The sequence below is a fragment of the Melopsittacus undulatus genome, chromosome 10, assembly GCF_012275295.1.
Source record: "Melopsittacus undulatus isolate bMelUnd1 chromosome 10, bMelUnd1.mat.Z, whole genome shotgun sequence".
Taxonomy (NCBI): Eukaryota; Metazoa; Chordata; class Aves; order Psittaciformes; family Psittaculidae; genus Melopsittacus; species Melopsittacus undulatus.
The window spans coordinates 30,168,973-30,196,708 of NC_047536.1; the positions used below are offsets into that span (position 1 = coordinate 30,168,973).

The window sequence follows — 27,736 nt, forward strand, 5'->3', positions numbered from 1 at the left end:
CACTATGTTCTTGCAGCCAGGCACTAGCTTGACCCTGATCCCTCCCAATGCTCCTGGATGAAGTGTGCCTCAGTTTTTCTACTTGAACTAGCTTTCCCAAACCCTCTCATTTCCAACCTCATCAGCTCCAGCACAGGTAGAGATTGGAGCAACACATGGAGGAACCACATTCATATCCAGAGCTTTCTCCTCCATCCATTCCAGAACCTGCCCCTATAACCCCTATAACAGGGCTGGTTTTACCCACCAGCACTGGCAGCTAATCCCACGTGTAGGAAACTATCTCCAGGCTACCAGATTTCTGGCGATGGAGCATGACAAAGCCAAGTGTCCCAAAGCACAGCCCCAGATATCCACATTGCTGTGTCCAGCTGCCTGCACAGGTTTGCTTGCAGACCTCTGGGTGATGTTCATAGTGCCTGGAGACCAGCAGCTCCAGAAGCCCCAGGGCTCTCTGAGTAAGCCCAGCTGGTTGGCAGTTGTGACAAAACTTATAACTCTGGAAATGACCCCCAACCATGTCTGCCTTGGCGGAAAATGGCTGTCCAGCTTGCCCAGGCACCCCAGGGCTCCAATACACAACAAGGGTTATATACCTCTGCCCCAGTACAGGCTACATAACACCCATCAAGCAATAATTCATCTGTGCTCTCCAAAATCACTGAATACCTTTAAAGAACCTTTGCAGCTTCTTTCCATGAAGGCTGCAAGGCAGGCAAAACAGATGCTGGATGTTTTAAAGCCAGTACCCATCAATGAAGCTATTTGTTACATATTACAGGATGGTTTGTGTTGGAAGGGTCCTTAAAGCTCATCCAGCTCCAACCCCCTGCCACGGGCAGGGACACCTTCCACTAGAGCCGGTTGCTCCAAGCTCCTGTGTCCAACCTGCCCCAGGGATGGGGCAGCCACAGCCTCTCTGGGCACCCTGTGCCATCCTCATAGTAAAGAACTGTTTCCTAATATCTAATCTAAATCTCCCCTCTGTCAGTTTAAAACCTGTACCCCTTGTCCTATCTCTACATGCCCTCGGATGATGATGAATTAGTGGTGCAGGTCAGAAGCTGCTTTAGCCAAAATGACGGCCTCCCACAGATCTAATTCCTGGTGTCAGTGTCTCCCATATCTAAACCAGTCCAAACAAAACCTTAATCTCTGCTTCTAAATATTCCTAAGGATCTGCAGGGGCTGGAGCTGCCCCGGATTGCCGAGCAGGCAGGCAGACAGGCAGCAGGAGCCTCCGCTGCTGCTCGCCTATCCAAGCGATGCCCGCACGCTTCCGTGGGAGCCCCGCCAGGAGCGGGGACAGGCTGGGATTTCACGCACAACACCGCTGCCATCACCATCACCCTCCGCTGTGAGCCCGGACCCACCGCTGCCCACCCCAGCCGGGCAGATGGAGCTGCCCCGGGAGTGATGCTGCTGGCAGGAGCCCATGTGATGCTGGGCTAGCGGCGCTCGCTCCCGTCCCTCTCCCCGCTGCTCGCAGGCTGTCATGGCGACTCCCAATAATGTTACTCCCACCAACTGCAGCTGGTGGCCCATCTCGGCGCTGGAGAACGACGCGGGGAAATCCACGGAAGGGGAGGAAAACCAGGACCCGACGGACCCCGCTCTCAAATCCCAGGACAGGCTGGTTTTGTACCACTGGACCCAGTCCTTCAGCTCGCAAAAGGTAAGAATAACCAGCACTCGGCCCAGGGTTCCCGGGGAAGAATCACCTCCGGTCCCGAGGACATCCCCTTGCCTCGGGAGGATGGATGCAGTAGCAGGCAGAGCAACGGGCTAATCCCCAAGGCTGGCTTGGGCAGCAGCGTGTGGCCGAGAGCTCTTTTGTACCCGGGGTTCTGCGCTTTAACAGCATCTGCCTGGGGAGGGATGGGATGGGGGGGGGGGGGGGCTCAGCCAAATCCTGCTTTTGCTTTGGGATCTGGGCTTGCACCGGGAGCCGCCTCGGCTTTGTGCTCGCTCACAGCCCCGCTCTGGCGTGGCCAGGAACACAGACAAAGGCTGAACCGGGCCTGGGACCACCCTGCTCCCACCTCCTGCCGCTGGAGAGGCAGCCCCAGAGCCAGGCTCCTTCCAGGGAGCAGATCCTGGCACGCAGCAGTGATTTACCCCTGTCATTGCAGCACTGCCCTGGGAATTCCTGGCGCACCCCAGCGAAGAATCACATTTTCCGGGCAATAGTAAATGCTCATTTTGCAGCACAGCAGCTGTGTAGCAAACCCTGCCTTCTCCTCCCAGCCCCAAACCCCCGTCGTTCCCATGCCATTAAGATTATATGGGGAATGGGCTACTCGGAGGGGTGGGAAAACACAAAGTTCCCCTGATGTAAGGCCCCATTCGAGCCCCACAGCCCTGTGGGGAGGCCAGGGCAGAGGTGCTCCTGCTTGCAGGCACAGATTCCTACTTGCAGGCACAAAGAACGGGGAGGACGCCCAATGCAGCAGGGTGGCTGCACATGGTCGGCTTCACGGCTGCCAGCACTGGGTGACTAATGGGCTTCTGATCCGCACCAGCGAGGGATGCTCCAGCCCAGCTCCCTGCCTCACACTGGGCTTGCTGCTATTCTGTGTCTTGCTCTTTTGGCTGCCAGCAGCAGGGAGACAGCAGATAAAGCACTTCTTGTGTGGGGTTTCCTACAACCAGCCTCCCTTCTGTGGGAATGGGGCTCAGCACAACTGGACCCACAGCACCTGCTGCTACAGCAGCTCCAGCACTGCTCCAGGCTTTGTTTTTGAGGTCACTTGCAAGGAAAGAGCATTTGCTGAGAGATGGGTGAGCACAAGCTGCTGGGATGAACAGTGCAGGGTGGGAGATGCACAAGACCCCAGAGTTCTCCTCAGGACTGCCTGCAGGAGAAGCTTGTCCTGCTCTTCCCCATGAGCTGCTCAGAGACACGGGGCTGTTTGTGGGATGGATCCTGAGCTCCCTATCAGGATCTGGCCTTGCCTGCAAAGGGATTTATTGAGTTTTATGGCCAGCATTGCCTTTTTACACAAGACACGTTATTGCAGCTGTGGCAGTGCTGTTGGGGTACAGGCATGTTCCATCACCCCTGGCTAGGAGCCCTCATCATGGGAGCACTTGCAGGGGCTCCCTTTGCTCACAGACACCAGGGTTACACCAGGAGCACTGCCTCACACCAGGCATTCAGCCTCAGCTCTCGACAGCAAAACAGGGAAACACACAGGGAGCTTGGAGGTGGATGTCCTGGCTGATCCTGGCTGGGGTTATCCATCAGCTGAGGGGAAAAGGCTGAGAGCAAGTTGCAGTTGAGGGACCCAGGCTTTTACTTGTTTGACTTGAAAATTAACAATTAGTTTGCCAGTCCTTTAAATACTTAATGACTTAATACTTAATTCCCCAGGAGCCTGAAGTACTCATAGAAATGCTTATATTGGCTAAGTTGCATTTTTAGCTGCTGCTACTTGGAGGAAAACAAGCGCTTTTCCCCTCATTCAGTGGTTCTGTGAATCGTGGCTGTCTCACATCCCCCAAGCAGGGTTTTTTTTGAGCGCTTGACATACTTAGTTCATAACAGTCAGGTTTTTTATAACCCAAAAGCCTAAAATGCCATCCCTTAGTGCTTATTCAACACCACCTCAAGCACAGAGCAAATCAGGATCAGCCCTGAGGGCTGGACATAGGTGATAGGGGTGGGGACAATAGCCCACAACCAGCTCCACTCCTGCCCCTCCACAATGCTGGACTCAGCTTTCCCACTGTGAGGTGGATGGGGGCATCCCAGCAGTGCTGCTTGCTGGGCTGGGGCTGGACTGGACCACAGCAGGGGAAGGCAGCAGGTTTGGTACAAGAGGTACAAAGATGGGTGATACCATCGGACCAGCAGCAGTATGGAGGAGGAAGGATGCTGTGTAAGATCACAGGGTCCCCTTAAAACCCTCCACAAAACAAATCCTTCTCCCTGCTCAAAACATGCCTGGTAAAACCAGAGCCTATCCCCAACAGCAGAGCATACCTGAGCTAGCATCCAGGCCTCCTTCAGTCAGTCAGGCTGTACAGCTCACTGGATGAAAGTAAAAAGCATAACATTACTACAACCTCAACCTCCTCCTTGGGTGTGTGCTGGTTATATTGAGACCCACATCAACATCACTGATTCCCCCCAGCTGGGGACCTGCCACTTACCTCCTCCCACTGCCAAGGCTTGGGCTTTCCATCCCTTCCTCCTGTTGGAGTAGCCACCAGTGACCAGAAGGAGGATGGTCCATTATCCCACAAATCAAGAATGGGTTTGGGTCTCCCCTGTTGGCTGAGAACACAAATCCTTGCTCAACTGCCTGGATTTTGCTTGGTTTCTAGCAGGATGAGCCTGTGTCCTGGCACATCACTGTGCTGAAGCAGTAGTGGAGGACCAGGGAGATGCAATGGGGTGATGGTGGGGCTGGTTTGCTCTGAGGGCTCTGGGGATCAGCTCGGTGTGTGGGGCTGAGCCCTTTCTCCCTTGCCTCTTGCCCCAGGTGCGGTTGGTCATTGCAGAGAAGGGGCTGCCCTGCGAGGAGCGGGATGTCAGCATGCCCCTGATGGAGCACAAGGAGCCCTGGTTCATGCGGCTCAACCTGGGGGAGGAGGTGCCTGTCATCATCCACAGGGACAACATCATCAGCGATTACAACCAGATCATTGACTACATGGAGAAGAACTTCACAGGAGGTAAGGAGGGGTGGGCTGCGCCTCAGGGGAAACTTGGGTCTAATCCAGATGCTGTTTGTCAAATACATCCACTTTTTCCTTTAAAGTCTCACTTTTAACTCCAGAAGAGCAGGAAGCCAACATCCTTCCCCAAAGTTTTGTTTTCCTATGAAAATGAAGGATTTCAAGGGAAAATCCCCAAACATCCCTTGTTTGGGCTGAAAGGGTCAGGGGAGGTGTAGTTGGATCCTCCCTTTTTCTGCTTTGGAGGCCACATTCCCAAACTGGCTCATTTCTCCTTGTCCCCATGGTGAATGGTGGCATTTCACCAGAACCACAGCTGGGGCACAGAGAATAGGAATACTTCTGGGCTTGGCCACCTTTGTGCTTTGGCCTCAGGTAATGGTATAAAAACCACCATAAATGGCTCTGCTGAGAGAAGATGGGTTTGACCCAGATGCTGCTGCCCCTCTCTCCTTCCTGGATGAGCCCCATGTCACTGGCCATGGGCAGGCGACCCTGGCAGCCCTGGTGCTGCCGTGCCTCTTTAGAATCAAAGTCAGCAGTGCTGGGGTCCATGGGAGGATGATGTGACACCAACAAACCAGAGGAAGGGACAGCTGACAGAGTGGAGCTTGTATTCCCCCTGGAGCAGGGCTGCAGTCAGTGGCTGGCTCAGTCCGGCACACAAGGATGCTGAGACAGTACTTGAAGATGCTTGCTTCTCCCCAGCATCTCGCATCCCTTCACCTTCCTTTCCTGAGCAGGGAGCTTGGGCTGTGCCATCATGACGCTCGCCCCAGCATTCATCCCCCTTGCAACAGAAACAAAACCATCTCAAAATAGCTCCCAAAGCAAGGGCGTCTTGCCAGCTCAGCTGCTGTCCTCTCCCGGCCCCGCCGTGGTGTTGATGCTCAATGGAGGCACGAGCATCACTTGCTGGCGAGGCAGTGGGGATGGGATTGGTGGGGAGCAGCCCATGCTGGCAATGGCTCCCAGGGAATTGCAGCCACTTTCCTGCCTGGCTGCAGCCCCTGGGATAAAGGGCAGTGTGGAGCATCAGTCCATGGGCTTCACTTGGTTGGTGTGAAGGGCAGGTGGTCCAGCATATGTGACAACAGGCTGTCCCCAGCAGGAGGGGGACAGTGCTGCCGTGTGCTGGGACACTCCTGCCATTGAGACTTGCCAGGCAGGGGTAAATTATGACCTTTTCACTGAGAAACAGAGAGGGGAAGCTCCAGGGAAGAGGGCTTGGAACACTCCCTGCTGTGTGCTCTGCTCCGAGCCATCTCCCCCCAGCTGCCTGGTAAAAGCCATATCAGGATGCTGCAGTGTTGGTCTGAGGAGGAATCACTCACCTTGCAGAAACGTGCAGAGCCTGAAAATGCCTTTATAAGGAAGTGTATTTGCCGAGTTATATTTTCCCCTGGGTTGGGAGCATGGTCTTTTCCAGCTGCTTACACACACGCTGAGGTTCAGCTATCAGAAAGAGTGGTGTGATGAGCAATGCTTTTCTTTCTCCAGCAAAGCAGTGAATAGTGCCAATAAGCCACCTTTGAGCATGATTCTCACTAGGGCTTTGCCCAGCAGTGCCAAGAAACAACTGATGAGGTGGAAACACATCTCAGATCCTAACTGAGGAGCTCCGTCAAGGGCTGCACCCCAAGCCCCATCCCACCTTTGCACAGCCCATTGCTTGCTGACTATATGCATCAGCAGCCTGTTTGTGCAGGTCTGCCACAGCATGCAAAGGCAGGGTGAGCACCATCCACTGAGAAAGCTCCCTAGGACATGCTGAAGGATGTGAGCCCATAGCCAGCACACCGCTATTTCATTGTGGTTGCTCCATCTGGCTGCTGCACTGGTCACTCACTCTGGATGTGCTGGTTTCCAGCCTCGGCTCCAGCCTGTCAGGCACTGGCTGGGTGCCCTGAAGGAGTGTACAGGCTGTAGGTTGGTTGTTGTTAGTTCATTCAGCTGGTTGCTTTTCTCAGATGGAAAATCCCCGCTTGGAGAGCTGGAGTCCAGGCAGGGAACAGAGCTGTCATTTGAGGCCCTTAATTTAAAGGGCCGTGGTGGCCACATCAGCTGAAGTCCTTCTGCTGAGGCACCTTAACTTGGTCTGAGACTCTGGCAACACAGTGAGCCCTGCACTGTGGATAGCCTGTGGGCAAGGAGCTTTACTGAGTCCAGGTGGTAAATTTACTCACTCCCTATTAACTGCTATCTGCAAATGCCATAAACATTTATGATCCCATAAAAAAGGACCTGATATTCTTGGGGGAGACACAAGAAACATTTCACTCCTTGTGGTGTCATCTTCCCTGTATTTTGAGCTGAAAGTGTAATAAAAAGATCACGATGCAAACTGCCATCCATGGAAAATGAATTAAACCCAACAAGGTGAGGAAGAGCAAAGCTGGCTGGGATGAGGGATGCTCCTGCTTAATACAGATGGAAGGTGTCCTGGGCTCCTTCTTTGGTCATCTACTCCCCGATTACCTGTTTTGAATGGGACTTTCAAGGAAGCCCAGGAGAATTAGGACCCTCATCACCACTGGTGTAATGAACTCAGGAGATCCCAGACTCAGATCCCCATGTTTTAGCTCTTTTCCTCAGATCAGGAAGATTTTGTTCCCTAAGAGATGTAAAAACACAGTGTACAAGTTCAGAGGGTGCAGAGATGAAGGGCTTGCTACTCTTGCTTCCTGAGGACACAAGGGCTGGGTAACAACATGCATGCACCTCCCTGCGGTCCTGCAGGTTTCCCATCTCTGGAGACAGGCTGGGTGTGCTCCTGGCCAGGATGGGCAGCGAGAAGAGGGCAGAACAAGGAGCACGGCTTTGAGTTAATGAACCACCACAGCCAGCCCTGCTTGGATGTAGCTCCGCAGGACTGCACCCCAGTGTCCAGCACAGGCTAATGAACCACTAATGAGTGCCTGAGCCCCCCGGTCCCACTGACAGCTTTCCCTTTCCCCCACAGAAAACGTCATGCAGCTGATCCCAGAGCCAGGCAGCCTCCTGCACTCGCGGGTGCTGCAGTACCGGGAGCTGCTGGACTCGCTCCCCATGGATGCCTACACACACGGCTGCATCCTGCACCCCGAGCTCACCACCGACTCCATGATCCCAAAGTACGCCACCACTGAGATCCGCAGTAAGTTGTCTCTCCAGAGGGGCTGCCCAGGGCTGCTGCCAGTGGGATAGCTCCTTCAGCCCAGCCACCCTGCTCATGCTCATCTGCCCTTCCCACCAATGCACGCAGGAACAGAGCTGGGAAATGGCCAACCATAGCTAATGGGGAGCTTCAGACACCCCGTAAAGGCTTCTTAACCCTGGGGTGTCTGGGCTCCCATGGGCCATGCATACTTCTCACCCAGCTCTTTCTGGGACGCATAAGTTTGTTCCTTCTCCTGCACATCCCCTCTCCCTCCAACAGCTCTAATGCCAAAGGTGGGAGGGTACAGAGACTGAGTTGCAGAGAGTGGATGAATCGGCATAAGACTGTGTACCTGACCTTCAAGTGCTCATAAAACATTGAAGATGCTTAATATAACTCAATGGCAAGGATTACTCCTGTGGAGAGTCCCTTACCAGAAAAGTGACCTTGTTGGGATGGCACCAGTGTGCCCTACATCTCTTCCTCCAAGTAATGCTCATAGCAAACACCCAGTCCCCAACTGACCTTTCATTCAGCTGCCTGGGTCACTCTGGGATGGGAGGCACTCATGCAAAAACAGGCTGTTTCTGAGGTGTATGTCACAGTCTGTCCTGCCTCTGCAGGCACCCTGCATCGGCAGCTTTCACCATGTCACCAAGCATCACCTCTTCCCCCAGGTCTTGGGCAGATACAGAATGCAGAGACAATTCCCTCCTCAAAATGTGCTGCTGTGATGGTTTCAGGCCCCATCTGCCCCACATCACCTCAGAGCACTCTGCTGGAATCCTTAAAAACATCCCTCCATCCAAACCTCCTCGCTGGAGGCATTTTTCCCAGGTCACTGCAATGGAGGGGCTGTGGGCAGATTCATGGGATGTCACAGTGCTGGTGGTACCCTCCCTCTCCAGCACATTCCCTACAACCAGCCAATGGCTTGGCATCCCCATTGCAGTGGATAAGGCAAAACTAAGTAGCTGTGCTCTCAGGGAGACCTGAGGGCCTGGCTCTCAAGGGGAACAAGGGAATGAAACCAGGATGATATACACATTTCCCTCCAAGTTACAGCCCCAGGAAAGCTGGCTGGCAGCCTTAGTAAGCATGAGCATCAGCAGAGCCAAGCCCTTGTTGGAGGGAATAAGGAGGAAGAGACAGATGGTCCCTGGCAGGAAAGAGGTTAGCCCAGCTTTGGGTAATTTATGTTGTCCTTAAGGTGTTACTCTACATCTTGTATTCTATTCTTCCATTGTCTCTACTCCTTTCTGTCCATTAGCTCCCTTGCACGGAGCCCTTTGCACCCTCCCTGTACCCTGTGAGGGAGGAGAGTGGGCATCACTCCTGTGCTTGCAATGAGCTTTACGCTACCACATTGCATTCCTGGACACCGAGTCAGGGTGGGACAGCTTCATTTGGGAGAGAGCATCCCCTCCATGCAGCTCCGTGCCGTGCTGCTCTGCATGCACACCTATACATGGGCAGCCAGCTCAGACATCCCAAAGGATCAACCTGGGGATGGAGCTTCAAGAACCAGATTATGGGAGAGTTCAGGGACGTTCTTAAACCATTAAGAAACAGACAGAAATCTGCTAGCAGCAATAATGTGATCCAGCAGAGAAAATTAAGAGCTGACCCTGCACCCTGAAACCTGCAGAACTGGGGCTCATCATGGCCAGGGAGGGGGAATCTGCCATAGCCCACAGCCAGCACTGTCCTGCTGGGAGCGGATGGGAGGGTGTGCGATGCCCCATTTACCCACCCATATGGCAGCAGCAAGCCATGAATTTGGCTCATTGTAGTTCTTGGGGGTGTTTTTCTTGGTGCCACAACATTATTTTGCATGCAGGATGAGGTGCTTTGCTACCAGACACAAGGTCTTTCCTACCCCTGCCAAACACAGCCCCCAGGCCTGCTGTCTGTCTCTCCCCAGGACATTTAGCTAATGCCAGTACAGAGCTGATGAAGCTGGACCATGAAGAGGAGCCACAGCTGTCAGAGCCCTACCTCTCCAAGCAGAAGAAGCTCATGGTAAGTGGGTCAAAGCCACATACATCTCTGCTGCAGGGTGGGGACCTGCCATAGGCACCTGGTGTCTCATGTCCCTGCATGTTCACAGGGACACGTGCCCATCCATTCATTCATCCATCCCCCATCCTAACCGTGCTCTCCATTCAGGCCAAGATCCTGGAGCATGACAATGTGAACTACTTGAAGAAGATCCTTGGTGAACTGGGGATGGTGCTAGACCAGATCGAGGCAGAGCTGGAGAAGAGGAAACTGGAATATCAAGGTAAGTGCTGGAGTGCATTTATGGGGTGTTTTATCACACAAGGATGAGGTGCAACACCAGGAACTGATGAATGCCCTCCATGAGGCAACCACCAGTGGCACTGAGACTTCTGCTGGGCCCTCCAGCAAACCACTGCTGTTTCAGGGAGCCCTCACACCCTTGGTACAGGGGACAGCAGGACCCTGTCCTCACACTGCTCTGTGGGAGCTCCGAAGTCATTGCAGGGTGCTGGTAGGTCCCCTCCATCCCAGCAAGGGGCTGTCAGTGGCTGCCTGGTTTGGGAAAGAACAGGCTGGCCCTATTGCACTAAGGAGAGCACACTGCTGGAAGCACAGGGCTGGGGCCTGCAACACATCCCAGTGGAGTGTGGGAAGGGAAACCCAACAGGAATTTGAGGGGCCCTGGAGGGGCTGGACCCTTACAGGACCTGCGTCAAACACCAGTGGGTAGGCGAGAGCAGCACCAGCCATCCCTGACATCAAATACATGCTGCTGGGTGCCTGCTGAGAGCTGCCCTGGCAGACAGGGATGCATGGGCACAGCAGGGCATTGCTTGTCCCACTGTCACCCTGGGATAATGCCATCACCCTCCTGTCCCTGCTGCTTGCAGGGCTCAAAACCCCAGCCCCAGTGGGGCTGGTGGCTGCCAGTGCCATGGAGCCAGGTCCAGAGCAGAGCCCAGAGGCAGTTAATCAGGGAATGGCCCCAGAGCTGCCCTCGGCTATGGGAGCCGTGCGTCACGCTTGGGAACGCACCAAAGGGCCCACGGAGGTGCCAAGGTCAGGCCCTGCAAGGCACTGGGTTGGGGTTTTGTTGAGAGCCCTGATGCATTCACAGCAGCACCCTGTGTTGCTCTAATTGCACTTAACAAACACCCTCATTAAGTAAGAGCCGAGACAGCTCAGCAGAGTTCAGCCTAATGAGGTGCCCTTGGAGGACATCCTGGGTGCCTGGAGCAGAGGAATGGCTGATGCTGCCACCAGCACCCAGGCACAAGACTGCCTTTGGTCCTTTGCGTGCCCTCTGCTCCCAGCCCTCAGACTCTCCCCACTGTGGCTGTGGCCAGGTCAGGATCTCAGCAGCAGGCAGAAGCACCAACCCTTTGGCAGCATCCCAGGAGCTGCAGTGCAGCAGCTCTCCTCCCACCCAGTGCGCAGCGATGCAGGCAGGGCAGGAGGGTGAGGGATGCTGCAGGAGCAAAAGGTGATCCCCTCCCACAGGCACCCCATTGGGCTGGGACAGGCTGGTCTGAGCGGGGGCTGCTGTGGATGCAAAGGGGATGAGTTGCCTTTGCTCATGCTTCTGCCCTACTTTGGTGCTAGGAAGGGGTGTGAGGGGCTGTGGTACCCACAGCCAGGTCTAGACCTCAGCAGGAGCTGCAAGCCCAGAGTCATGAGGGATAGGACCAGATCACAGATCTCTCCCAAAGTCACCATCCTCACTATGTGCTTTACTCCTTCACCCACAGCAGTGCCTGGGAGGGAGGCAGCCACCGCAGCCCTGCTACACTTACCTGGGAGCTGAAGCATCCTCAGGGTCCCCGCAGCACCCAGGAGGCTCTGGCTACAACACCCCTACAATTCACAAGTCGTTGGGAACATTTATTGACTAATTAGGCAGAGGCAATCTGTGCACTTGGGCAGTGCCTCCAGCAGGATTAGGCAGGCTGCCAAGCAACACAAATGAGGGCTGCTAATTACTGCTAATTCCCATGGCCTGGCCCTGCAGGCAGCCCTGCAGCACCAGTGCTTGCACAGGGGTGCAATAAAGGTGCCTCTCTCCTTCTCTGATAGAACAGTCACAGGACAGTGGGAGAGCTCCACAATAAGGGCTTTGGTGCAAAGCCAGGGGCTGAGGCTGGATGGGGTCAGGTTTTGTGCCCCTTCTGCTGTTCTTCTTTACTTGCAGCTTCCTTCATCTTCATCCCAGCCCTGCTCCTTGGTATTGAAAGTGCATCAGGGAAGTCCTTAACACTATCCTGGCTTGAGCCCACTTTTTTCAGCCTAACAATGGCTTGGTTTATTTCTGGAGGCCTCTCTGGTGAGGTTATTTCCAGGATTGCCCGTTATCAGGGGCTGTCAACACTCTGATGACTTTCTTCACACCCAGCATTCACCCTGAGCTCTGCCTTCCCCAAAAACCTGGCTCCTGGCACAGACATGCTGCCAGTTTTGGTGTCCTGGAGCAGGAGAGGGGACAGAGGAGGCACAAGGAGAGCAGCCAGGCTGGGCCAGCAAGTGGTTTTAATTCCCAAGGATTTCTCACATCCCTAAAATAGGGCAAGTTAACATGACACTCCTGAAACAGCTCCCAGTGCAGCCAAGGACAAACACTGCTGCTCTTCCTGAGCACTAACACAGCAGAAAGGGACACTGCACTGCATCTTCCTTCAAGGGGAGCCAAGGGTCCTTTTCCATCTCCTGCTGCTCTTGACTCGGGAGGGAGGCAGCAGAGCCATGCATCTTCACATGGGCTACAAATTATCATGCATATTCCTATTTTTTGGACCCACATATCCATCACATAGGTGGAGGTCTTGCCTCTTGGGACGTCAGAGAGCTGAGACAGCACCCACCAGGTCTAATGCAAATGCTCCTGCCTTTGTGGATCTTCTGAGCAAGCCTTTAGGTGTCTACCCAAGGGTTTCATCTTACCCTACCTACCTTACCCTTTGCTTCTCTCTCCAGGGCAGAAGTGTGAACTTTGGCTCTGCGGATGTGTCTTTACTTTGGCCGATGTCTTGTTAGGAGCCACCCTTCATCGCCTCAAATTCCTGGGACTCTCTAAGAAATACTGGGAGGATGGCAGCAGACCTAACCTACAGTCCTTCTTCGACAGGATACAGAAACGCTTCGCCTTCAGGAAAGTTTTGGGAGATATCCACACCACGCTCCTCTCTGCAGTGGTACCCAATGCCTTCAGGCTGGTCAAGCGGAAACCTCCCTCCTTCTTCGGAGCCTCCTTCCTGATGGGATCTCTAGGGGGAATGGGATATTTTGCTTATTGGTACTTAAAGAAAAAATACATCTAGTGCTGGCTGCTTGGTGTTTAGTTTGGTGTCTCTGTGCTGTGTCAAATTATGATGAAGCCTCAGTAACTGTAATGAAATTTGAAGCAAGGTAATGAATAATTATGTTGTTTAATGTAACATTCCATAGTCTAGAAGTAGAAACGTATACTGCAAGGAAATAAGACAACAACAACAACAAAACAATGTGTCAACTTGTAAATGCCTTTTTTAGGTTTAAGTATTCAACTCCAGCAGAGGCTCAGGCGTTCACGGGCTCAGCCGTGTCCACCGGGAAGCAACGCCACCTCCAGCGCCAGCCGGCTCCAATGGGAGAGACGGGAATCCCGGGAAGTTTCCCAACAGCCAACTTAATCAATGGGACTTGGAAACTCGGCCCTGTACGTTTGTGTTCCCAAATTGTTCACTGGCCACATTTCACACACGCAGGTAGCGGTGACTCTGTTGTAGAAGATGTCGTGTTGTGCTCGGAGGAGCCCCTGGGAGCAGGCAGCAGTAGCTGGTCACAGTCCAGGTGGATTTGTGTTCTTCAAGTCTCCATTTTCTTAATTCTTCTCATCAAAAGGAATATTTTTTATTGAGCTGCTCTTAGAATGTCCCCACTTTGTACGTCTGGGTTTTGTGCACTTTTTTTGAAGGAATTTAATGTCCGTCTTTAACTGCCGCACCTTTTTCCTGAGATAACTCATTTTGACTCCATCCTGAATGTCGGCACACAAAGGAGATTGTTGTTTTAAGCCTTCTGGCTCCGTCTCTTGAGTTTTCCTTTACGGATTTGCAAAGCATCTTTCACCGACTGAGCCTATCTGGACTCTGAAAAAGTACCACCACTTTCAGAACTCCTCAGCGCTTTCCTGAAGGCACTTTGGCTTTCTCTTCCATCGGGGGCTTTTTCCTGTCCTTTCTTCGCTGTGTGTTTTCTTAGGGACACTTTGCACAGAATCACATCAATGACTTTCTTGTGCCTTTTGCATGCTGGAAAGAATAAAGGGCCTCACTGCTACTCATGCTTTGAAACCTGAGATCCTCAATAAACCATATGGGAGGAGTAACGGCTTCACATTCCTAAATGTATTCAACATCCTTCTAGTCCTATCTCAAAGTACGCCCAAGGGCAGAGGGATGTTCATGTGGTTTGTGCGTTGGTATAAAACTTGCATGGAAACAGTGTGTATTCCTCTTGCAAGGCACTCATTCCTGTAAGCACTCAGGCTGCTAGGATCTCCTCTGCCTGGTTTGCCAAGTGCTCCGGTGATCCCTAGCTGCATCTCTAGGCTCGGAAGCATATGCCAAGTGAAGCTGAAGTAATATGAATTGCATTTGCCTCCAACTTGAGAATTATCTTTGTGTGTTTGAAAGCAGCAGGATTCCCCAGGAGCCTTGGTTCTTGGTACAACCTGGCAGCCATAGAACTGGGACTATTGAGCGGGAATTACAGGGGATGAGCACATCACAATTAGTGCAGAATGCACAAGTTTATGCTGTGCTGGTCATAGCTGGGTAGGCTGGTCTGATATGCTTCTGGGATGCCACAGTCTGTGGAGCTGCAAAGGTGCTATGGTATCCATGTTACCCCTGCAGTGATTAGAGCTACACTTGAAATTGGTGCGTGAGAACCCCAATCCATCCCTTGCACACACAGACCAGGGACCTGCAGCTGAGGCTGCTGAGTGAAATATCAGACACACATTGTCCCAAATACAGTTACAGATTAGCTTTGCGGTATCAGTGACATTGGAAGAAATAAGTTATTTTGGTCCTTCTTGAAGTGGGTCCCCTGAGATCATCCTGTTTGCTGCAGCTGAAAGATGTAACAACACACATGGTGACCCATAGTTCATCTGATCCATTGGCCAATACTAAGTTATAAATTAAATTGGAATTATAAAGATACACTGACATGAAACCCTTACCTGATTTCACTCTTTTACCTTTGCCACTTGTTCTATGTACATATTTCCTGGTGATTTCCAAAAGCTGATAAAATGCACATGCCTGGTGTAGAAAGGAATATTAATGGCGAAACAAGGCCAGGAAACCCAGAAAGAACAAGAGCAAATATTCACTCCATTCCCAGGATGTCAGCACAAGAATGAGGCAGAAGGAAGCTGCTTACCAAGGCTGCTGCTGGTTACTTTGCTTCTCCTCTGCTTTTTTTAAACCAAAGAATAAATGTAAAATCATGGAGCAAATCAGAACTCTAAGCACTGGAGAAAATAGGTGTCAGTTTGGTTTGGAGCACACTTAAAATGCAGCTGCAATAAGGAAGCCAAACAGAACAGCAGCTGGAACAAGACACAGGTCAGACTGGACCAACACGAGAGAGCTGTCAGTAGTGTTGCTTCCTGAATTGCTGGGAAGCCATAGATGCTGTTGTGATGGGCTTTGTACAGGTTCTCAGCTGGGAATAGTCACTAACAAGCCTTTGGTTTGGGACAAATGGAAAACAACGGCAGAAATCAGTGGAGGCAGCGCCATTCCCTGTCTCTGAGCCTTGTTTCCCTACTGGGGTAATGAAAAAATACCAGGACTTTGCTCCAGGGAAAAGCAATCTGTGAGAGTGATAAAAGACAATTACTGTGGCAGGCAGAGGCTGGACTGATGCTCAAGACCATGCTGAAACAAAGCGGAGATGAATGCTACCATGCTGATCAATCCAGATTAGTGAGTTGCTATAAGCAGGCTGTGTTGATTACAGGCTGTCATCATGAAAAGTTGGTTTTGCTCTAGCTTATCTGAGCCTGATCAGGCCTTTTCTGCTATAGTTCCACTTAAAATAGGAGACCTGTGCATTACATGGACATGGGGTCAGGCACTGTCCCAGTGTTCACTGCCCAAGCTGCTTTCTATACACAGAGATGTAAAAATGATGGCAAAAAAATCTGTTTTCTCACTCCAGGACTTGGCATTTTACTCTCAGCAAGGTGTGGGGTAACAGCAGCACCCCAGGGGCAAGGCTGGAAGGTGAGGCACCTTACAGATAGTATTTGGAGCAAATAGCTGCTCTGGGACACCTTACAATTCACTGCTGAGCAATCCTGTAGCATCACTGAACAGAGGGAATGGCTCATGCTGTATCTTGCCCCAGATACTTCTGGGAACCTGGTCTGACCCTGGTTAGGGTCCTTCTTCAGCTTTACCCTAGATGTCCTTATTTACCCAAGCAGATTTTTATGCTTTCAAACCTCTGTTTCAGAGGCAAATCGGCTTTCAGACACCTCAGGGCCTTAAAATCTGTATCTGTGCTGAAATGTGGAACTTGCAATCATCAGAAGGAACAAATCAGGGGCTACTTGGCAAGTCCAAGCCCTTCTGAGCACCTCTGAGATGGAGCTTTACGGCACTGAGCAATCTCACAAGGAGCAGTCGCTCCCTCCTCTCTCCCAAGCCTCATGTTTAATAAGCTCCCAGTGGTCAGATTTGTAGAACTACAGCTTCCAAACCCCTTTTACTCCTACGGGTTTTGCTCCAAAGACTCAGTTATGGAAATTGAACATGAACATGTCAGCCTTGCAGCTGCCTGGCAGCTTTCTCCTTTGCTTGTTGAGGGATGGAGAAGACCTCTCCAAGCAGAATAAAGGATTTCAAGACTAAGCTTGTCCGAGGACAGGGAACGCACCACAGAGCCAGTCACAAGCTGCAAAGAAGTTGAGATCGAGGGCTGCCAATGCACAAAAACTCATCCTCACCACACCACTGCAGTTCAGTAACCTGGCCAGGAGGAAGAGGAATGCGGTAAGAGCTGCTCCTTTAAGCAAGGGGAAGCTTTCTGCTGTGAAAATATACAAAGAACTTCCCCATGTGAGAACAGCAAACAGAAAACGTTAAGGCTTGTGAAAATATTTAGCATCAGGTTGTGTTTGGTGGCATTCACTGGCATTATTTAGATCAAAGCCAAACCCATGTAGACTGGATCCACAATGCAGGAAATGACAGCAACTAAATCTCTCGGGTTTCTGAGAGATATACGAGATTAAAATAATATGGTATAAAATGATAATGGTACCTTGAGATGGCCAGGGATAATGTAAAACACGATAATATGGGATTTAAAATAAATAACCAAAGAACACAACCCCCTGAAGGATTTCCTAAACGTGGCCTCAGTGATCAGACTGCAGAGGTTTCAGACCAAACCGTTTCCAATACTCTACCTACAGTCTTAACCAGTAGTGAACACACTGGAACTTGTGTTCTCAGATAAAGCACACTCGTGACAAACCAATTCCCTATCTTCTCCCCTCATGCTGATTTCCAAATGTGCCCAAATGACACATTTACTGTTGTTGTCTTTTTCTCTCCATTTTACACGCCTTCCTCTGAAGGATTAAACAGGGAGAAAACAGTCTGCTTTAAACACCTCACAGTGAAAGGGAGGACACCACATATACCATAAATAATGTAAATGAACAACCATGCTGTCAGAACACAGATGTCTATCACTGCGGCTGCAGAGGCTGCACACTGCAGTAACCTGTGCTGCAGGCCAAGGCTCTACCTGCAGATGCAACTGCTGTTGCTAAAGCACATCATTTCTATTTCCTTGTGATTTTGATGCTGAAGAGCATCAATGAGCAAGGTGTCAACCTCCACCCACCCCTCGGGAGCTCGCAGGAGATTTTTCTTCCTTCTTGTCATTCTCCTCTGCACAATGACCTACTTTCAGCTCTTTTTACCCCTCTGCTGTCCTAACCCTTTCCTCTCTCCTGGGCTCCCCTGAGCTCCCCTTTCTGCTCTCCTGCCACACAGAGCTGGGGACATTTACAGAGACATTTCTGTTGTCAGGAGCCCACCGGCTGTGAAGCTCTGCATCAGTGAACACAGCACCTCCCATTCCCACCCTCTGAGAGAGACCTGCTAAGAAAGGAAGGCAATGCAGCCTTGTAAAAAAGCTCTTAATTAATAGCACAGATCAATGACAGCTTGGAAAGCATTTCTTTAAAAATAACACCATCCATCCCCCTACTTCCATTGCCTCCTGTCTCAGCTCCTTCCTACCAGCACCCCATCTCTCCCGCGACCTAAATCCTTTTTAGCTCCAGAAGAGTTATCCAAATAAAGCTACTTTAAGACCAGAACATAGTGTAATCTGGCTTCAGGGTGTTTTAGAATGCTGCAGGCACTTCTTGACACAGAACTAAGCATTCTGCATAGTGAGGCACAGCTTTGCACACGCTATTTACATCACAAGGTCATGCCACTCCACTGCAAGCCTCCTGGAACAGTCTTCTATTTTTGCTTACCAAAAGCAACCTCCTTCCATTCCATACCCTCAGGGCCAACCACTACAGGGCACCAATAGGGAGGATCCTTGGCCACAAGCATAAAAACCCGACCAACCCTCCACAGTCAAACTAAACCAGAAAACACCATGGCATTTTTTTGCTATTGAAACATGATGATCAACAGCAAAATATTCCCCAAAACCTCAAACCTCTATCACTGTCAGTCTTCTGAACACCCAAATTCAGGTCAGGCTGTGGCAAAGCTGGGACAAGAGTGCACAGTGCTGCTGGGAAGAGCTGTAGTCTAGAACAACACTATACCAAGGGTGTATTAAATTCATACTCACTTCCATCACCAGCAAAACCCAGAGGGCAGACCCTGAGCACCGTTCCCAGTTGGCACAAGCCTGTCAGATCTGGGGGTAACAATTCATGCATTTGCATATAAGGCTAAAAGGCTTTTGGGGCTCAGTATCATCTTTATTTTCAATTCATGTCGCATGGCTTTCTCCATCACAACTATTTTGAGCCACAACCTATTTAGCTGAATTTTCTCCAGTGGTGAGTCACGATGTTAAGCTTGTCACTGATACAGTCACACTGTGTGTAACCAAGCTCTGGGCACTGCTCTGTTCCCCAGTCCCATGAGATAGGGAAAAAAAGAGGCAGAGCAGGATTCAGTGAAGAGATTTCAGAAGAGAGCTGACATTTACATTGAGGATATTGAGCCTATTTATTGCTCTGACATAAGCGTGCTTCCCATAGACTGAATGCATGAAATTGTGTGACTGAGGGAATATACACAGCCTAAAACTGCAAAATGAACCCAGATTGGATGGGGAAAAAAAGCTTCAGAGATGCAAGATAAAAGATAATAATTTGTATTCACTTTTGTTCCACTCTTTCCTTTCTTCAGCATTACACCAGTGGGGAGAGACAAAGGACAACTGCAGATCATCTCCTGCTGGATAACTTGTAGGGAAAAGCACAATTGAAAAAGGGCATTTTTCCATGTACTGCTTTCCTGTGGTATTCACTTCGCCTGAAAGGCTGGGAAAGCTCTTCACCTACTGCTTCTTTTCTGTGCCATATTATAGGTCCAAAGCTTTACAGAGGTTATTCAGTTTGTTTCAAGGCAGATGGAATTGCCTGGGTTTTGTGCTGGACAGAGGGTAGCCTAGAAATACTTAAGCTCTCAGACTCAGTATTCCTACATAATTGCCTGGAATTTCAGGGACTGCACTGCTTTCTTTCAGGTAAACACCATTACAGTGAAAAACCAACTCCTTTGAACAAGCTAATTACAAGTTCAAAGTCACAACAGCCTTTTTTGCTTAACCTTTGGCAAAATGCTTACAAGAAGGAAAGAAAAAACATATATATATAAAGCAACACATCCAGCAGAGGTAAAGAGCATTTATTGCTAATCTGTGCTCCAGGAGGCATGATGAAGCTCTGAAAGGAAATAATCCCAGGAAACAGGTTTTTAAGTGAACAGAGATAAAGAGAGGCTGATCAAAGGCAAAGAGCTGGAAAAGGCTGATTGCAGAGAAGCTGCAGGGATCTGCTTTAAGCTACAGTGAGAAAAAACAGATATTTCACAAAAAAAAAGGGACTGTAGGCTTATATTCACAACTAAAGGCTGAATTTCCAAAACATTTAATATATCACAGCAGCCCCCACAGGTTTTTACTGTTAATGTGCACCATAGGGCATTAGCGGGTTTCGCACATGAACTGCCATGCATCAACACAGAAAACAGGGCTCTTTTCTTCGCAGCCACTCCACAACCCAAGCTTCAATACATGCAAATAAACTGACAAACCATCTAGCACCAGTGAAGCATTCATGGAACAAGTCTGCTTTCAACAAAGATGCTGAGGAAGAATCAAACCCCAGGTTCAAGTGTGTTCAAGGTCTGAACCATTCAGAGGGCTATTACGAAACATCTAAACTTTCCTGTTTGCCTGATCTTGGCTCCAGTGATGCAAACATTTGAAAGAGAACCAGGTAAGTGAAGAGTGAAATAAATCCTAATCCAGTTCATCTTCTCATTGTGTTCTGGCTGAGACTCCTTCCTTGCTGGCCCCAAAAAGCACCCTCTGCCACATCAGTCAGGCCAAACGCTGCTTCTGGGGAAGGACTGAAAGAGACCCCACAAAATAGGCTAGACAAATACAGGCAATGAAAAACTAGAGAACATACATTAACATGCTAATAAGATGTTGGAGACAGAAGTCCCTTAGATAATTCTACAGACATGGAAAAACAGCTCTGAAGGAACAAGAGGAATACTTTAATGCAGAAAAGCAAACAAAAAAAAAGGAAAAAGAGGAAGTGTTTCTTTTGATCAGTTGCTGTCTTTTGGAATTCACTACAAAATATGAATTTACCTTTAAAATGTTACACTTCTTCGAAGAACTTCAAACAAATAATACCTGTTGACAGTTGATTTGTGCCTTTGGCACAGGACATCAAGTCCAGGTACTCCCAGGACTGCTTCTCTTTGGCTGCATATCTGTCGTAGAAAGGCCACGTTTTTATTTTAATGGTAAAAGTGTATTTGGGAGAGGGAAGGAAGTAAGGAAAAGGTGATGGCAAACATAGGATCAGAAAATCTGCAACCATTACTTTCCAGCTGAAGTACAAGGAAGCAGAGGCTTACTATCAAACAGTCGAAAAGCACAAAGAGAAGGTCTGGAGCACAAGGGAACCTTCTGAGCCAACAGCTGGTTCATGGTCTCTGGGCACTGAGAAAGCCACATACACCAAGATTTCCAATCTCATAACCAGTAATACAGCCCACAGGAATTTCACCATACATTTCAATGGAATAGGCTTTCACTGCTACAATAAGCAACTGTCCATGGATACAAAATGAACTGCCTGGGGTAACAGGCACACATTAGGACACTTGGCTTTGTCAGGCAGGGCTTGCTTTTGTTTCTTTTTCTACCCTGTATTTCTGAGAACCTGTGTTATATTCACCCATTCAAATACTGCAGAATTATCAGTGTCAGTGTGATCAAGCATCCCCATAAGCACAAAAATACTAGGAGGGTGGATCATTCAGGGAAGAGCAGCAGCAGTATCTTTTACACACATCAGAAACAGAATCGCAAAGACACAAACACTGATTTTTATTTCATTATTTAAATTAAAAAAAGAGAATAACCATCTCCTACATTATTCCCATAATAAAAAGTTTGTATGACACTGTTAGAAGTGGACAGAAGTATCCATCTAGTGATTGCACAAAACATCTGTGAAACTGAACATACTTTCAGCACGTCAATTGGTTGAAATAAATAGCATTTCCTGTTCCAAGATCTTCTCTATATAGCAAAGTTACATAAAGAAAACCTATAATAGAAACTTAAATCAGAAAATCTTCTGGTAATAAAATCCTTTTTCATGGTGAAAGTGGCTTGCGGTCTAGCTTAACTCTATTGGGAGCAGGCTTACATTACATCAAAAGAATATCTGCAAATGAATTTGCATTGTTTAAACAAATTTAATTTAACCCAATATGAGTTAATCAGTGCAAATTTTCCAAAGAGTCAGCTTAAAAGGCAATTAAATGCAAAAACAAAAGTAAGAGCTTGACAGAAAATACATAACCTCCTGAAACAGCTTCTTTGTGAGAGGTGATTTGTACGTTCTAAGGACACACACTAACTCCTGCTGGCCACTGAATTCAGTGGCAATTCAGGTGAATTTGGCTCTCCTCAGAGGCAGGCCACAAGTGTGGATTTAACACTGCTGTATTTATTGCAAACACTGTTGCTCTCTTGCTGGAAGAGAGCTGTTGAGATGGCAAAAAGGAACATACCAAGATTAGACTACAGTGCATCATACCCTATATTCAGCAAAATAATCAACTTGGAGTCAAATGCTCCAGACAGGTCAAGCCCACTCTCAGATCAGCAGGCACTACCTTGCCCAGAGCCCTTTTAGGCCATCTTGCTCATCACTACAACCATGAAAGCAACTTTTGCAGTCATGAATAAGCCTTTATGAGACAATAAAAAGCTTTTCAAGATAAAATTATGCTAAATGTCAGATTGATATGAGTAAACCCATCCCATCTCCTATCTATTCATTATATAATAGTAGTGTTTTATTCAGTAGTGGGTTTCCAGCCACATCAAAAGTGACCACAGCTTTATATGTAATCAAATTAAGCAGCTTGTTGATACAGTGAATAAGCAAGAATAAATATCGCTTCAAGCTCACTGCTTTGCAGCCCATAGGATAAACAATGTGTTTCATTCATTTCCAAGCAGACCAAGCTTAGCAGGTTAAACTAACTTGCAACACCAGCATTTCACTGTTCTTCTACAAGAAACATACCACAGGGTACTCACTGTTGCAAAGGGTGTAACTCATAAGATTAAAACATTAAAACCCCAATTCTTATATCAGACATTTTAGCAAAGTGGGAAGGAGTCTGGGTTCTTTTTATGTCATGAATAAAGTGACAAAATATTATTACAGATACTACACCTAAGGAGAAAGTTAAGGCTTGTTTTCCAAGAGTTTCTTTTTCAAAGGCAGGCATGAATTTAAAGTCACAGTCTGCTGAAGACATTACAACTCAGATGTACTCGCATTGTTGCAGAAGGTGCAGGCAGCTAAGAGGCATCTGTGGCAAAGTGTATTTAACATCTGATTACATGAGATGCTCTAGTTTCACAAGGGAGCTATATACTGCTTTGACGAGTACTGATATTTTAGCAACACTTAGACCTCTGCCAGCCTTGGATCTGCTCCTCCATTTATGTGTAAGAGAAACAGATCCAACTTCTGATTTCTTTGATGAGAATGCCAGTCAACAACTCCTAAAAAGAGCAGACCTCTTCCAATACCAGTTTTCTCCCAAGAAAGAAGCTCATTACCACCTGCCAGCCACCAGCTAGCACAGATCTGGTTTCCTCCAACCCATCACCTTGTTCCTTACAGTGGAAATACAGTAACCATTCCTACATTCAACTACTCCAGTACTGAAAGCAAAATCCCAACATTTTAGAACTTATTTTATCTGCTATAACCATATTTCTTTGAACTCAAAGGTATATTTGGAAGAGGTAGTCCAGGAGAAAAGGGTTTCAGGTACCAAGATCTGTATGTCCCATACCAAGCTGACAGACCTATCAGTGCACCGATAAGCTTTTGACTGAAGTCATGGAAATAGAGGGCAGTAGAGAGAAACATGAACACCCAGATCATGGTGAGAAAACACAAGAAAACAAACAGGGCGTTGATCACAACACGCAGCTTAGAGTTCTGGTCTATGGACAAGCCTTCCAGCACAGCCACTTCCTCCATGATCATCAGAGCACAGTATGAGAGGAGAAAACAGTGTCCTGAGATATCAAAACCATTCCAGATCCCATTGTGCTGGTGGCATTCCTGCTTGTTGTCAAACAGCCGGCGAGGCTCGCTGACTTTACCCGAGGTAGAGCACGCACCAGTGAGATTCTCAATGTACATGAAGACTCTGGTGCAGACGTACCAGACAGCAGTGCCCACCAGCAGCGTGCTGAGACGCCGCAGCACCGTCAAAATGCTCTTCATGCGACCATATAGGAGCTTGCTCTTGGCAAACTGGTAGGTGGTGACTGTGATGAAGGGCAGCAGAAGCCAGAACGTCCATGCCCAAGCCACCTTCACGAAGTATCTGCCAGAGAAAAGCCAAAAGAGAAACATGCATGTGTGAAACTTCACAGGAACTGAGGGTGGTGCTTGAAGGAGCAGGTTTTCAAGGTCATTGTTCAGAACCCTCTACATTAGACACTTGTACACTCCTACCAAAGTAAAGCATAGCTAAAATCTTAATCTTCTCCCCACTCTCAGGCCCAACACATGAATAATTCCTTAACCAGGTACTTCTACTATTTCCCAGGCAGTGTTCCCTTGGACCTAAAGCCCTTGTTCAGACTTGCAGTTCAGTTTTGCAATCGCTGTTACCCTACAAACCCGCTCAACTCTGCCCTACTCAAACTGCAGCTGTGAAGAACGTATTTTTAGCTTGCCACCCTTACACAGTAACCCTTTCTCTGACTCTCTTCATCTCAATTATATTTACTTTTAAAGCCCTTCACAACCTCAACCTCTTACCACTGAATAAGGCAGCCAGAAGGACTGATTCTTTTCCCTAATGAACCCATGAAGCTTTTCCTCTGTCATCACCTTACAAAGTAAATGAAGCAGCACAATGTGTTTGCTCCTCTGCTGTCTTCCCAGTTGATGAGCTTTCCTTTGGCATACATGAATCCTTCATCTCTAAATTCACTCTCTGCCTGATAACTTTTGCTCTATGCTTATAAAATCCTGAAAACCAACTGATGATGTGTTGCTATCCTGTTTAGCAAGAGACGGTATTGTGTAACTAGTCTTCAAATCTTAAAGTGGAGCATGTGCACATGAGTTTACTCATGAGCTAAGGAGACCGTAGTCTATGATTTTCTTTCTCCTATTAGACTTCCCAATGTAGCTGGCTTCCTATCAGCTACTGGGAGAGGGGGACTGTGCAGCTCCATCCTTACGCATATCCTGGGTTGAAAACCAGAGAATTCTTGTCTGCAGCTGAGCTGCAGCTCGACATACAGTCATCCTTTCATCACCACTTCTGCATCAAAGACAGAAACAAGTAGGACCAGAGTTCTGTTATCTTCATCAAGGCCCTAACAAACACTGTCAGGGCCTGCCCCAGGAGTTTGAGGAGTGCCTCCTTTGCTCTTAATTTTATAGTAGAGGTGGCACCTGTGTGGCAACTGCAGCTGCTGCCATGGAATAGGAACTGAAAATAAACCCCTCACTTTACTGAGATAGTTAAAAGCAAAAGGCAGCTGCTGATATAGCTGCTGCTGGCAAACCAGCAGTGATTTGTGGGGAAAAAGCTGCTTCAGGGACTGTCAGCACACATAACCTGCCTCTGTTTAAAATCGGAGAGCTGAACTGTTGCCTGTTTTTACTGTGAGATCAATGGCACCCCTCAAGTGCTGCTGCCAGCCCTTCCTTTCGATCCCACAAAGAGCAGCTCCTCTCCCACACGTCACCAAATGACAAATCGGAATCAATAAGGTACAAAATTCCCCAAGTCAGAGGGGAAAACAGCAGCTTCAGCTTCGCTGCCCGACATGCAGCAGGCAAGGCACACGTGCAGCGGCCGGGCTCAGCGCCTTCCTCATCCCCTTCACACGGTTCACAGGCAGTTTAGGAGTGACTAAGGCAGTTGAACCGTTGCCTAAGTGCTAGAAAAGGATGGCAGGAACTCTGCTGTTACAAAAGACGCTGAAGGACTTATTTTCTTCAGCTTGCTTTTACACGGCTTGCTAACGACCTGCTTACTTAAATGTAAGGAATTACCTGGGAACTGAAGACGGGAAAACATTGCTTTTCCCCCCTTCCAATAAAACCTGAGCGGAAAACGGCACTGCTCTTCGCTCTCACAGTCCCATACCCCACAGGAGGCGTAAGGACCAGGAAACCCAACCGCCTCACCGCACCTCCGGGCCCGGCCGGTCACACCGAGCCACCCCTCGCAAGGCCACCCTGGGCCCAGCGCCGGCCCCCACGGCCCGGGTCCGCGCTCCCTCCCCGCCGCCCGTCCCGGTTCTCCTCACACGTTGAGCGGGTTGCGCTTGTTCTGCAAGGGCGTCTCGGGCACCAGGTCACCGTCCTTGAGGGCGGACCCGAGGATGACGATGGCGAGCAGCAGCCAGGGCAGCCTGCGCCGCACCCGGCCGCCGGCCAGCGCGGCCCGCAGCCAGCGCCCGCACCGCTCCAGCCGCTCCATCGCCGCCGCACGCCGCGCAGCCCGCCCGGCCGCCGTACCACGTCACACGCCGCGCACCGGGCACCGGCCCCGCCCGCCGCCGCACCGCTAGGGCACCCCCTCGCGGCGACAGCCAGGCGGCCGCGGCGGGAGGGCGCCCCCTGCAGGGCAGGTGGTGGAGGCTGGTGAGGGAGGGCACCGGATCCATAGGGATGCGCGGTCTGTGCCGCAGCCAGGGCCCCGCACCAGGAAAAGGTCCCTCTGTACATCCGTGATCCTCTGTACATCCGTGTCCCTCTGTACATCCGTGTCCCTCTGTACATCCATGTCCCTCTGTACATCCATGTCCCTCTGTACATCCGTGATCCTCTGTACATCCATGTCCCTCTGTACATCCATGTCCCTCTGTACATCCGTGTCCCTCTGTACATCCATGTCCCTCTGTACATCCATGTCCCTCTGTACATTCGTGCCCCTCTGTACATCCATGTCCCTCTGTACATCCGTGATCCTCTGTATATCCGTGCCCCTCTGTACATCCATGTCCCTCTGTACATCCGTGCCCCTCTGTACATCCATGTCCCTCTGTACGTCTGTGTCAGGAAAAAAACACCTGCTCAGAAGCTGGGGCTGTTCAGCCTGGAGAAGAGAAGGCTGCGTGGAGACCTCAGAGCAGCCTTCCAGTATCTGAAGGGGGCTGTAGGGATGCTGGGGAGGGACTCTTCATTAGGGACTGTAGTGATAGGAAAAGGGGTAACAGGTTGAAACTGAAACAGGGGAAGTTTAGATTGGATCTAAGGAAGAAGTTCTTTAATGTGAGGGTGCTGAGGCACTGGAATGGGTTGCCCAGGGAAGTTGTGAATGCTCCATCAAAGGCCAGGTTGGACAGAGCCTTGTGTGGCATGGTTTAGGGTGAGGTGTCCGTGCCCATGGAAAGGGGTTGGAACTAGATGATCCTTTCCAACCCTAACTGTTCTATGACTCTATTCTAAACTTCCATTTTTCCCACTGTCTCCTGTCAAAATGAGGACCAAAATGGTGTTTTGTATCCATCACCCAATGGGCAGGATGCTTCTGCACCTGGACATCAGAAGAGAGCACTCCAAGGTGCTAATGGGCTTTAGTGCCTGCACCGTGGAATGCTAGAATCAGTCAGGTTGCAAAAGGCCTTTAAGATCTTTTAAGTCCATCACTAAACCATGTCCCTCAGAGCCACATCTGTACGTCTTTTAAATACCCCAGGGATGGTGACCACCACTTCCCCAGCTTGTTTCCAACGCTTGACAACCCTTTCAGTGAACAAATATTTCCTACACACTGATCTAAGCCTCCCCTGGTGCACCTTGGGGTTGTTTTCTCCTGTCTTATAATTGACATCCCCCACTCAGGAGTCAGCTCCTTTGAAAGACAGGGTCTTACCATAATGTTCAAGAGGAAAAAATGACAGTTTCCACACAGTAGAATTTTGTTTATCCTGGGGCTTAAGACAGAGGCAGAAACCATCTCTGGGGCTGCCAAGGCTCCCGCACCTTCTCACTGCCCATGTTTATAGCTGGAAGCGATGTCCAAGCACTGGCCGTCACTGTGGTATTTGAGA

At 49.5% G+C, this 27,736-nt stretch overlaps 2 protein-coding genes across 2 annotated transcripts; one reads left to right on the forward strand and one right to left on the reverse strand.

Moving 5' to 3' along the window:
- The first annotated feature begins 1,487 nt into the window (after nucleotides 1–1,487).
- On the forward strand, nucleotides 1,488–14,186 carry GDAP1L1 (ganglioside induced differentiation associated protein 1 like 1). Its single transcript, XM_005146728.4, has 6 exons — nucleotides 1,488–1,675; nucleotides 4,488–4,680; nucleotides 7,646–7,819; nucleotides 9,747–9,844; nucleotides 9,992–10,106; nucleotides 12,794–14,186. Exons 1-6 carry the CDS (start codon nucleotides 1,496–1,498, stop codon nucleotides 13,135–13,137), a joined length of 1,104 nt encoding a protein of 367 aa, XP_005146785.1. The 5' UTR covers nucleotides 1,488–1,495; the 3' UTR covers nucleotides 13,138–14,186.
- A 7,289-nt stretch (nucleotides 14,187–21,475) lies between these two features.
- FITM2 (fat storage inducing transmembrane protein 2) lies at nucleotides 21,476–26,160 on the reverse strand. The gene is made up of 2 exons (XM_005146731.3): nucleotides 25,988–26,160; nucleotides 21,476–24,039 (listed from the first exon to the last, which is right to left on the reverse strand). The coding sequence occupies exons 1-2, from the start codon at nucleotides 26,158–26,160 to the stop codon at nucleotides 23,397–23,399; spliced, it is 816 nt and encodes a 271-aa protein (XP_005146788.3). The 3' UTR covers nucleotides 21,476–23,396.
- Between the last annotated feature and the right edge of the window lie 1,576 nt (nucleotides 26,161–27,736).